The 12,886-nt window shown below is 41.2% G+C and overlaps 1 protein-coding gene across 3 annotated transcripts in view; it reads right to left on the reverse strand.

Annotated features, from left to right (window-relative positions):
- The window catches only part of MTM1 (myotubularin 1), a 95,590-nt gene that overhangs the window by 8,041 nt on the left and 74,663 nt on the right, over positions 1-12,886 (reverse strand). For all 3 annotated transcript variants that reach the window (XM_060002724.1, XM_060002722.1, XM_060002720.1), the window contains 5 exons: positions 11,752-11,937; positions 8,429-8,635; positions 7,257-7,349; positions 6,531-6,644; positions 1,528-1,704 (listed from right to left, as the gene is read on the reverse strand). In XM_060002724.1, coding sequence (XP_059858707.1) covers positions 1,528-1,704; positions 6,531-6,644; positions 7,257-7,349; positions 8,429-8,635; positions 11,752-11,937 — 777 coding nt within the window. The remainder of the gene's footprint in view (positions 1-1,527; positions 1,705-6,530; positions 6,645-7,256; positions 7,350-8,428; positions 8,636-11,751; positions 11,938-12,886) is intronic.

Genomic DNA, 12,886 nt, shown 5'->3' on the forward strand with positions numbered 1-12,886 from the left:
TGCGCCACAACTACCGAGCCTGTGCTCTAGAGCCCACGAGCCACAACTACTGAGCCCGTGAGCCACAACTACTGAAGCCCACGCTCCTAGAGCCCATGCTCCACAACAAGAGAAACCACTGCAATGAGAAGCCTGCGCACCGCAACAAAAGAGTAGCCCCCACTCGCTGCAAGTAGAGAAAGCCCGCGTGCAGCAACGAAGACCCAACGCAGCCAAAAATAATAAATTAAATTAATTAAAAAAATAAATGGTTTAGTAATTAACAATTTTTAACTAAAGTTGTGTTTAAAAGCAAGTGTCACGGATGAATGGATAAAGAAGATGTGGCACATATATACAATGGAATATTACTCAGCCATAAAAAGAAACGAAATTGAGTTATTTGTAGTGAGGTGGATGGACCTAGAGTCTGTCATACAGAGTGAAGTAAGTCAGAAAGAGAAAAACAAATACCATATGCTAACACATATATATGGAATCTAAAAAAAAAATGGTTATGAAGAACCTAGGGGCAGGATGGGAATAAAGACGCAGATCTACTAGAGAATGGACTTGAGGACACAGGGAAGGGGAAGGGTAAGCTGGGACGAAGCAAAAGAGTGGCATGGACATATATACACTACCAAATGTAAAAGAGATAGCTAGTGGGAAGCAGCCACATAGCACAGGGAGATCAGCTCGGTGCTTTGTGACCACCTAGAGGGGTGGGATAGGGAGGGTGAGAGGGAGGGAGACACAAGAGGGAAGAGATATGGGAACATATGTATATGTATAACTGATTCACTTTGTTATAACGCAGAAACTAACACACCATTGTAAAGCAATTATACTCCAATAAAGATGTTTAAAAAAACCCATTAAAAACAGATGCTTAGTCAATAAAATAGTTGAGCCAAGTGGACTCAAAAAATAAAAAAATGAAAGCAAGTGTCATTTTTTAGTCTGCTATTTTTCCTTTCGTAAATTTTTGAAAAGCCACAAAAAAGAACGAAATAATGCCATTTGCAGCAACATGGATGGACCCAGAGATTGTCCATACTGAGTGAAATAAGACACAGAAAGACAAATATCATATGATATAGCTTGTAAGTGGAATCTTAAAAAAGGGTATAAACGAACTTAGTTATAAAACAGAAGTAGAGTCACAGATGTAGAAAATAAACTTATGGTCACCAGGGGGAAAGGTGGGGGGAGGGATAAACTGGGAGACTGGGAGTGACATATACACACTACTATATATAAAGTAGATAACTAATAAAGACCTACTGTATAGCACAGGGAACTCTACTCAGTACTCTGTGATGGCCTATATGGGAGAAGAATCTAAAAAAGAGTGGATACAGGTATATGTATAACAGATTCACTTTGCTGTACACCTGAAACTAACACTACATTGTAGATCAACTATACCCCAATAAAAATTTAAAATAAAATAAAAATTAATAAAAACGTACTACATAACATTATTTAAGTCCAGAAGTGGTACTCAGTCGACATCACTATAGTTCACGATGCTACTTCACTTACTTGTTGCTTGATTCTGGGGTTCCATCTAATGTAGTAATTCACCCAAAGTTCCAAGTGACGCATACTGGCAACTGGATATAAAACTCGATTGATTTCTTTAGTGTAGAAGGGATTTTTGAATTTGTCTTTATTACTGTTTATCAGCGACCATAAAGAAACAGTTCTTTCTGTAACTTTCTAGAGGAAAGAGAAAGTAGAAAGCCTAAGTAAAAACACACCCTGGTACACAAACCATTTTGCAGGTTGCGGCGATACAGCTGAGCATCAACTTGAATCACACATGTACATTATCCCCATAATAGCTCAAAAAGCCTTCTGCACCTGCGAGTGCCGAGCACCACTTCCCAATATTTGCATAGATAATGGCTTGAGAGCCACTGTTTCTGCCTGAAGAGAGAGGGGAAGGATGCTCTAACATTAAATGCAACTCACTGACCTAAGAAGACTATTCCTGGCTAGGGAAAACATTTATGAACAGATGGGCAGTACGCTCTTTTGAATTCAGCAGCAAGAAAAATTATCATAAGATCTCGCTGACTTTTTCCATTTTTGTGTTTGTTAGAACTACAAAATCTCAACCTGTATCTACTTGACAGCAGGCATCTAGACAAAGCGCTATGTTAATCAAACATCCAGATGTTTAATGCATCATGCCAGTATCCAGATATTTGAAACACGTGGATAACTGACTTCACTGAATCTTCAATTTTCAGTCTGGTGTCCATCATCTCATACAGATATTCACATCTTCACTGTTTTTTAATTATAGATTTTTACCCATTTTGATCCTAAGTAGAGGAAAATCAAAACTTGGGAAATAAAAGTACAAATATTAAAATTACTGAAGGCAGAATTGGAAACTCTTCCTAGTAATGACATCAAGAAGAAAGGACCAGTAAGCTAAAACTGGAAGCTGAAAAGAACAGCTTGAAATAGTGACTGAAGAAATTTTTTGAACATACACGTTTCGTGCATGTGAACGGTAATAATAGCAGCATAATTTTGCCTTCCTTGGGATCCACCTAAAACTTCACTTGTCCCTTTCTGATTCCACAGTCTACACTGCCTTGTGTTTATTGGCATGCTTGTTTTTATTTTTATACATACACACAGTTGATTTAAAGTCAAACAGCTTGACAAGGTTTGTTATGAAAAAAGTAGTCTCTCACCTTTCTCCCCCAAGCAACTGTGTTTGATTTTTAAAATTGATTTGGTTATTTGGTACTTACCTCCACCCCCGTGAGAAACACCCTTTTCTTGTTACTTGTTGACTATAAAGTTACAGGCATTAACTGCTGACACTGCCACAGCGAGAACGTTCCTCCCCATCCTGCTGTGCTCGCACCTTCTACCCTGCCTCAGACCCCCAGTTTACAGCGTTGCTCTGGTTAGATCCATGTTTAGGGTTTAGATTGCTATGACTCAGCAAATGCTATTCCTAGGTAAGTCATGTCTTTTCGACTCTGATTTCTTTTCCTGTTCAATTTCTGTTTTTGTTTTCCTTTAATTTAACAGCTGTCTATTCTGCTTGCTTACTTCTCTTGGCATCTATCACTCATTCAACCCCAAACTCTTCCTCCAATGTCTTTAAAACTCTGATCAGGACACTCAGCACATCTGGAGTCCCCAGGTGCATCCTGGGAGGAAGGAGCTGCCCCGGCCGCCCCCGCGCCATGCACCCAGCTCTCGTTCAGGAAGTCTCTTCTGTTTCGCCCTCTGAGGCTTCCCTCTGGCCTCTCTGTGCTGGAGCTCCTAGCTTCCTGAACTCCATGCAGTCTTCTTTCTTGATGCCACGTGTGTCTGAGGACACGTTTGGTCTACTTCACATCTGGTTGACAGTTGGGTGGCGAGAGGATTCTAGGTTGAAACCATTTTCCTTTAAAATTCGGAAGGCAATGCTCCGCTGACTTCTACTTTCCAATATTGCTGCTGAAGAATTCAGTCTTCCTTATTTCTGTTTCTTTGCAAATAACCTACTCTTCTTCTCTTTGATCTCCTAGTTTTCTTATCTCCATTTCCTACCTGTCTCTATGCCCTACTTTTTGGGAGACTTTCACCCTCATCTTACAACTCTTCTGCTGAATTTTAGATTTCTATTGATAGCACATTTTTTTAAATTAATTAATTTCTTTTTGGCTGCGTTGGGTCTTTGTTGCTGCGTGCAGGCTTTCTCTAGTTGTGGTGAGTGGGGGCTACTCTTTGTTGCAGCGCACCAGCTTCTCATTGCGGTGGCTTCTCTTGTTGCAGAGCACGGGCTCTAGGCACAAGGGCTTCAGTAGTTGTGGTGCACGGGCTTAGTTGCTCCGCGGCATGTGGGATCCTCCCCGTCCAGGGCTCAAACCCGTGTTCCCTGCATTGGCAGGTGGATTCTTAACCACTGCACCACCAGGGAAGTCCCTTATAGCATGTTTTTAATTTCAAGTTTTCTTATCTCTAAACGTTCTTTCTAAATAATATCCTGTTATTATTTCATGGTACCAATATTTTCCTATCTTTCTTGGGATATTAACTGATAGCTTCCTGTCTAGGTTTCTCCCCACCCTACATGGTAACTATTTTCTCCACGCTGTTTTATTTCCCTCCTGCTTGTTGCTATTATGTAAGCTCTGAAGTCATGCGGCTTGGCAACTTGAGCTTCACCATGGGGAACCCTAGCTGTTGGTAATCTTCAGGTCCTTCTTCTTGGGCTAGTCAGTTTCTCTAGAGATGATTCCTTCTTTTTTTTTTTTTTTTCCAAATTGAAGTGTGATTCACGTACCATAAAAAAAACGTACCATTTTAAAGTCTACAATTCACTGGCTTTTAGTACTTTCCCAACGTTGTCCAACTGCCACCTCTATGAAGCTCTAAGACATTTTCATCATCCCCAAGGGAAACCCTGTACACATTAAGAAGTCACTCCCCATTCTCCCCTCCCTCCAGCCCGTCAACCACAAATCTGCTTTCTGTCTCTATGGACTTGTTTTTTCTGGAAGTTTCATATAGATGAAATCATACAATATGTGCCTTTTTTGTGTCTGGCTCCTTTCACTTAGCATGTTTTCAAGGTTCATCCATTTGTGGCATGGCTCAGAACGTCATTCCTTTTGATGGCTGAATAATATTCCACTGAATGGATAGATCACATTTAGTTCATCTATTCATCAGCTGATGGACAGTGGGGTTGTTGACGTCTTTTAGCTATTCTGAGTAGGGCTGCCGTGAACATCTGTGTCTAAGTTTTTGTTTCAACCCCTGTTTTCATTCCTCTTGGGTACATGCCACTAGCAACATCCAAGGGTTCCATTTCCTCCCCATCCTTGCCAACAGGCTCTCACCTGAAAGATAAGGACCTGCTGCCAGAATGCTGGGAGTGAGCAGGCGGCATGGGCTGGGCCTTTCACAGACCAGCTCTTCCCATTCACCTCATCCCCTGAGGACACTCAGGTCCCCAGCCCGGATACCTACTCTCACCCTCTCTCGAGAAGAAACCTCTGTCCTTAACTCCAGAGACAAGTGGAGGTGATCTGGGGAAGCTACCTGCTCATTCTAAACAGACCCTCAGGTTATCTTTTTTGTTTTTTCCCTTCAGGTTATCGTACCCTTCCCTCTTTGTCCCATACGCTGGAACACCCTTGCCCCAGAACCCCTGAGTCATATGGGGTTGCTGTGATGCAAAGTGGCCTGGTTCTTGGCTTCCCCACTGCTGGTTTGCGAGTCACTTTTCTCAAGTAAAGTTATTTCCCACTTATCTACTTAGTTTCCAGCTTCCAAGTTTGTTGCTGTGTCTCCTTCCTTATTTCCCCCTGTTCTTGGGGGTTTATGCCTTTTAAAAAAAAATTTCCCTTATTGACATTTTTATGGCATTTTGGGAGGGTGACCTTGCATGCCTTTAACAGCCATTCCTACTCTAATAGCTAAGATATGGAAGCAACCTAACTGTCCATCAACAGATGACTGGATAAAGAAGATGTGCTAGGGGCTTCCCTGGTGGCACAGTGGTTAAGAATCCACCTGCCAATGCAGGGGACACGGGTTCGATCCCTGGCCCGGTAAGATCCCACATGCCGTGGAGCAACGAAGCCTGTGCGCCACAACTACTGAGCCTGCGCTCTAGAGCCGGTGAGCCACAACTACTGAGTCCGCGTGCCACAACTACTAAAGCCCGCGCACCTAGAGCCTGTGCTCTGCAACAAGAGAAGCCACTGCAATGAGAAGCCCGTGCACTGCAATGAAGAGTAGCCCCCGCTCGCCACAACTAGAGAAAAGCCCGCATGCAGCAACGAAGACTCAATGCAGCCAAAAATAAAATAAATAAAAATAAATTTTAAAAAAAGAAGAAGATGTGCTATGTATATACAATGGAATATTACTCAGCCATTAAAGAATGAAATAATGCCATTTGCAGCAACACAGATGGACCTGGAGGGTATTATACTAAGTGAAATAAGTCAGACAGAGAATGACAAATACTGTATGTGTCCACTTATGTGAGGAATCTATAAAGCAAAAGTGAGCAAATGTAACAAAACAGAAACAGACTCACCAATAGAGAGAACGAACTAGTGGTTACTAGCGGGGAGAGGGAAGGTGGGAGGGGCAAGATGGGGTGGGGGATTAAGACGTACAAACTACTAGGTATAAAATAAACAAGCTATAAGGATGTGTAGCACAGGGAAATATAGCTGTTATTTTGTAATAACTTTAAATGGAGTATAATCTATAAAACTATTGAATCACTGTGTTGTACACCTGAAACTTATACAATATTGTAATCATCTATACCTCAACAAAAAAGTCATTCCTACTCCCTGAAGGCAAAGTCAATGTCTTACCCCTGAAATAAACACGATACACTCAATAACCCCTGGTTGAAGTGAAAACGCCCAAGCTTGGGGTACAGAATGAGAAACTTTGCATTAACCACAAACCAAGCTATCAAATTCTTTGTTATTTCACAGCAGACTAAACACGTTTTGGTGAGTCTTTAGCTAAAAAGATGTTAAAGATGTTAAAACACTCACCTGTTTCTCTCGAGCGGACTCACAGTTGTATAAGAAAGTACCAAAGCGGCAACTGTACAGATGATCCAAAATTATAATCAAAAACCGTTCATTGAACTCAAAAGCTGTAGGGAACTAGACGAAAACAAACAAGCAAACAACGCATGAAAACTTGGGGCTGATCTCACACAGAGCCGAAAAGAGGTGCATAAATGCTCCAGGAGGACAGCTGAGGCTGTGGTCTGCAGCGTGCTACAGCTCACCTGTTGGTGCTTTGCACAGGGCTGAAGAGCTTAACTGAGCATCAAGTAAAGGAACAAAGAGGGAAAAAGGGAAAATAAGCCCATTTTCTGGGCTCTCCTGAGCGTACAGGACACACAGGATGGTTTAATTATTTACGGTAGTCTAAGATAGCAGACTCGCCTACACACGAATGCCAGTGTAGGATGAACTGGAAAAGACGACTTGCTATTGTCAATTATGCGGCTCCTCCACCAGCAGAGAGAGTACAGTTAAATAGTAAAATTTTAAAACGTTATTATGAAAAATCCCAGTCAATATAAATAGTAGTGAGAATAAAAAAAGTGAACCCCGTGTACCCATCACCCGGCTTCAACAGTTATCCGCACGTGGCCAAACTTGTTGCATCTCTATCCCTACCCTGTGTTACTCTGAGGCAAATCCCAGATATTACATCAAAATATTTCAACATTAAGTCAGATGTATTTTCATCCTAATATCTCTTACCTGTTTTGACATCTGCCATACACAATCAACAAACTGGAGAAAAATAGGAGATCGGTCAGCGTCGGCATGGTTTTTATCGCCATGACCTATTCTCTGAAAGGAAGTGATGATTTGTTTTAATCTCTGGGTACAAAACTGAGGAAGCATATTACTCACAAAGTGTGACAATCACAACTCGGCAATCTGCATTCTAAACGCCAAGCTTCCCAGAGAGTGAATAGTATTTTTTTTTCCCATGGCAATACAGAAAATAACGTATGGTTTCAAAATAATGGAAATTAAGTATATAAACTTCTATAATATATCAATACAAACTGAGAAAGCATCATGATGCTATGTGAACGTGACAACTATTTTATCCGATTGGAATTTCGTACAAGTCGTGGGCAGCTGCAGGTAGAGTTAAGTTACCAGTTGCTAAGGGACCAATCCCAAAGTTTCAAGTCTTGAAACCATGTCCAAAAGGGTGTGATTATTATAATTAAAAGTTCTCTAAAAAAAAAAAGGTTCTTTCTCAAAAACAAGACAAAAAACCTCACCATTTATTCATTTACTAAACAATGACTCTTTCTACTTGACGATGCTATTCACACTACTTGTGAAATTCAGATGAAGGCTACAAGGCTACACAGCAGTGTTTCTGAAACTGTCTATGGATTCTCTTCATGAGAACCATGTGGGGAACTTGTTCAAAATGCTTATTCAAAGGGTGCCTGGAAACAAGACACCCTTTTAATAGGAAATTTAATTTTAATAGGCTCTTTAGGAAAATAGGAAATATGAATTTTAATAGGTTCTTTTGGTTTTCAAAATGTCTATCAGAGAATAGTAAAAGCCTCAACAAAAAGTCTAGCATTTCTACAAAATATTTGGCTCTAATAGTTATAATATTAGTTGAGAAAGGAGCATCTTCCTTCTTTTGCACAATTTCAATTTAAACACTTTTTGTATTACTTTCAAGCGAAACTATTAATAGTGCAGATGGACAAACATGTCTCCTAAAAAGACTGGCTAAACCCAAGGCGTCACACATTTTCAAACCTGCAGAGTGTTTTTCATTACACTCCTCAGATTTTCTTTTTAAAAGGAAATCACTGGTTTCACAAATAGTTTTTTTAATCCCAGATGGTGGTGATCAGACATTTAAAAAACTAGCTTTATTGTTTACTTACAGATGCGAATTTGTGTCCAAAACTGATCCATTCTTTTTGGACCAATATTTCAAAGCCCTCGATGCTCCGGTAATAACTGTCCAACATCAGCATGGCCAGGGACGTCAGCTGGGCAGTCCTGTCCCATCCGTCGCTGCAGTGCACCACCACCGAGCTCTTCCCTGAAGAAACCCTGTCTGCGACCTGGATGGCTCCCGTCAAAACGAGCTGCCAAAGAAAAACATGCGAGTCAGTAGCGAGCTGGAAGGGACTGCTTGAATTTGAACTGATAGCTTTTAGCCCTAGTTAAAGTTCGTTTTAAAATACTATTAATGTCTAGAACAGAAAGAGTTCTGAAAACGGAAGGCCAGAAGCTGCAGGGTCTGTTGCTTTTCCTCTAAAGAAACTGCCTTCGAATGCAAGTAGGTATTAAAAAACAAGACAAATACACGAAAACCAAACCACATTTCAAGCTTTCTTTCACATATGTGATTGTACGAGTTCACTAGGGCTGTCGTAACAAAGTCACACAGACTGGGTGGCTTAAATGACAGAAATGTATTATCTCCCAGTTCTGGAGGCTGGAAGCCCAAGATCAAGGTGTGGGCAGGGTCACGCTCCCTCTGAAGGCTCTAGGGAAGGACCTGATCCAGGCCCATCTCAAAGCTTCTGGTAGTTCCTTGCCTTCTGGCAGCATAACTCCAATCTTCAGATGGTATTTTCCCTGAGCATGTATCTGTGTCCAAATTTCCCCTTTTCATAAGGACACCAGCCTTATCGAATGAAGGGTCCACCCTACTCCGGTCAGACCTCACCTTAACCAATCACATCTGCAGTGACCCTGTTTGCAAATAAGGTCACACCCTAAGGTACTGGGGGTCAGGACGTCAACATATAAACTTTGGGAGGACACAATGCAACCAATAACAGTGATCACGTTAGAAAAATCACTGGCCCAAGAGGTCCAGTCTAGACCTTAAAGGCATGATACAATGGAAATCACCTTCTGGCCTTTAAATCGACAAGATATGAACCCTTATGTGGCTCATAAATTGCGGAATCCTCACCTGCAGATAAACTGACAGCCTCTAGTAGAAATCTGAGACCTAGCAGTGACTAAATGTATGCGTACGAAGAGCTACTGCTCTGACGGCATTTTTTGATGATTTAAGTATTTACAGAAGTACACTTTACAAACAGTAGAATTTACCTGTAAGTGTACACTTCGATATGGTTTAATACACTTATACAGTTTTGCGGCCATCACCACCATCCAGTGGCAGAGCAGTTCTATTACCCAAGATAGTTCCGGGTGCCAATCCCTGTTCCCACCCTCAGCCCCAGACAACCAATGATTTGCTTTCTGTCTCTACAGTTTTGCCTTTACTAGAAATTTCACAGAAATGGAATCCTACAGTAGCTGGTCTTTTATGCCTGGCTTCTTTCACTCAGCATAATGTTTTCGAGGTTCATCCATGTTGTAGCCTGTACTGGTTAGGCTCCATGACCAAAGGGCTGGGTTTGAAACCTCATTCTATTTTTAACATGTCTCACCTTGAGCCAATCACATAACTGTGGTTCTTTTCTTGCTCAAGTGAGGAGTGAATGGTACCCCCAACCAGTATATTCACCTTTTCAGACCTGTGTAGTTATTTCCTTTAAAAAATTAAACACACCTATGCAGTGGTTAAGAATCCATCTGCCAATGCAGGGGACACGGGTTCGAGCCCTGGTCCAGGAAGATCCCACATGCCGCGGAGCAACTAAGCCCGTGAGCCACAACTACTGAGCCCACACGCTGCAATTAGTGAAGCCTGTGAGCTCTACAGCCCGTGCTCTGCAACAAGAGAAGTGACCGCAATGAGAAGCCCGCGCACCGCAACAAAGAGCAGCCCCCGCTCACCACAAGTAGAGAAAGCCCGCGCGCAGCAACAAAGACCCAAAGCAGCCAAAAAATAAATTAATAATAATAAAAAAAATTTAAACCCACCTAAACTGTATCTTTTTGCTTTGTCTACAAAAGCCCTTGAAGAGCCATTCTCAAAATCTACAGAAAAGTTATAAAGGTACTACAGAAGGTTCCCATATACTCGACCCAATTTCCCCTATTATTGACATCTTAGAATAGTATGGTACATCTGTCACAACTATGAACCAATATAGATATATTATTAAATTATTAATAAACTTACTTTTAATGAAGGCCATGCTTTATTCAGATTTCCTTAGTTTTTACCTAATGTTCTCTTATTCTAGTCCAGAATCCTATCCACGATACCATATTACATTTAGTTGTCACAATTAGATCTTTTGCAATTCATTTTTGAGGATGATAAACTATGAAAAAAACCCCGAAAGTTCGAGAGACTGACTAAAATTATAACTCCTGTCAAGTTGGAAAATAAATTTTGACTAGAAAACACTCTATCGTCAGAATCCACCTATTTAAGGTTGGCTTTTTGTTTGTTTATAGAACTAAATGGTGGCTTCTAAAATTGTTAGTTCCCTCACATAACTTCAAGTACTTTTTTTTTAAATTATTATTTATTTTATCTATTTATTTTTGGCTGTGTTGGGTCTTTGTTGCTGCGCATGGGCTTTCTCTAGTTGCAGCGAGCGGGGGCTACTCTTCGTTGCGGTGCATGGGCTTCTCATTGCAGTGGCTTCTCTTGTTGTGGAGCATGGGCTCTAGGCGTGCAGGCTTCAGTAGTTGTGACTCATGGGCTCTAGAACGCAGGCTCAGTAGTTGTGGCACACGGGCTTAGTTGCTCCACGGCATGTGGGATCTTCCCGGGCCAGGGATCGAACCTCTGTCCCCTGCATTGGCAGGCGGATTCTTAACCACTGCGCCACCAGGGAAGTCCCAACTTCAAGTACTTTTAAAAGAATGGAGGTTTTTGATGCCTCTATCAAGATGAAGGATTGAATATAATAAAAACACAAAACTCATTCTTTAAACAAAGTCAATTTGAGGTAAGTTTCAATAAAAACAATTGCTCTAGGTTCTTGAGGGTCATACCCAGTAATGGTTCAATAATAAATTATCTACTCCTAAATAAACCTGGGTGAAAGCCTCAACTACTTGCTATTGACGCGTTGGAAAGTGACATCTCTACAAACTCTAAAAAATATTCTGGAGATAATATTGTGAAATCTTTAATTTAGGTAAGCAAATTGTAAAGAAACACAAAATTGTCAAATGTAGAGCTACATACAACAAATATTTTCTCTCTCGCTGTTCAGTTTTTTTTTAAATTTAAGGAATCAAAAAAATTTCCTGATCCACTAAACCATTACTTTCTTTTTTTATATATGTGTATCTTTTTTCAAAAAAATATACTTGCCTTGATATGTTCCAACCAGTGAGTAGATTCTAAACTGGACAACCAGTGGGATTCTTCCACATTAGGATAAACAATGTCTTTGACTTTCTTCAAAGATTCCCGCATGACATGAATGTTATGAATGTCTAAGAAGAAAAGTTCGGCGTTATGATACGCATCATCACTTTCATATCCTCCTCCTGTCGCCTAAGAAACAATAAGATACACAAAACAGTAAGTTGGGTTTTCTATTGCTTCAGTAACTTACACAAATATTTCAAAGGTTATTGGTCCTCCAAATCTCAACCTAAGAACTTGCAACTTAGATACGATAATTGATGTGACCCGACTTCCTATCTGATGCTAGGCGTCAACAACATTAGTCACACTTTGAGCTAGGGAAAAAAGACGGTGAGTTGGCAATTTCCGGAGGATCTGTATTTGTGAGAAAAAATCATTTTCAAAATGTTCTATAATTACTAGCTCTTCTTCTGGATCTGGAAAGGCAAGAGCAGGTTCTGAATGGTCGTTGTCTTCCATCGGATTTTAACAGTACTCTTCAGGGGCAGGCTCCCATGGGACTGGACGGGCTAGAGGAAAACGACAGGCTTTGGAGACAGATAGACCCAGGTCGATAGCTCAGTTTCAGCCCCTCTTTGCTGTGTGATCTGGGGCAAGGCACTTAACCTCTCTGCGCCTCAACGCTGTCTCCTGTAGAACAGGGGATAATACTACCTAGGTCTCATAAGATTAAAAGGAGCCAGGCTCTATAACAGCTAACACCAGCCACCATTTAATGATACTGTGATTCTTGCTTTACATAATTTTATCTAACTCTTACAGCAATGCTGCAAGACAGGTATTACTAACTGCATTTTGAAAATGAGAAGAGATGCTATTTAACTACACCCAAAGTCAGAGGTAAGCAGCAGAATTTAAGTCATCTGACTTCACAGCCTGAACCTTTTCTAGTGCCCCATGACTGTCTGTGTGCTATGCAAACACCAGGACAGTGCTGCACGTGGTGGGCCCTGGAGGGACAAAAGGTTTCAAGGGGGACGAGATGGAGATGGCTACCACCTGCCGTGGCGCCTACCAGCATCCACCCGCTAGGCTGGGCGTCACTTCCCTTTCACAGGGTCGTGAAGATGCCTCT

This window comes from Delphinus delphis, chromosome X (assembly GCF_949987515.2).
Source record: "Delphinus delphis chromosome X, mDelDel1.2, whole genome shotgun sequence".
In the NCBI taxonomy this organism is placed as follows: domain Eukaryota; kingdom Metazoa; phylum Chordata; class Mammalia; order Artiodactyla; family Delphinidae; genus Delphinus; species Delphinus delphis.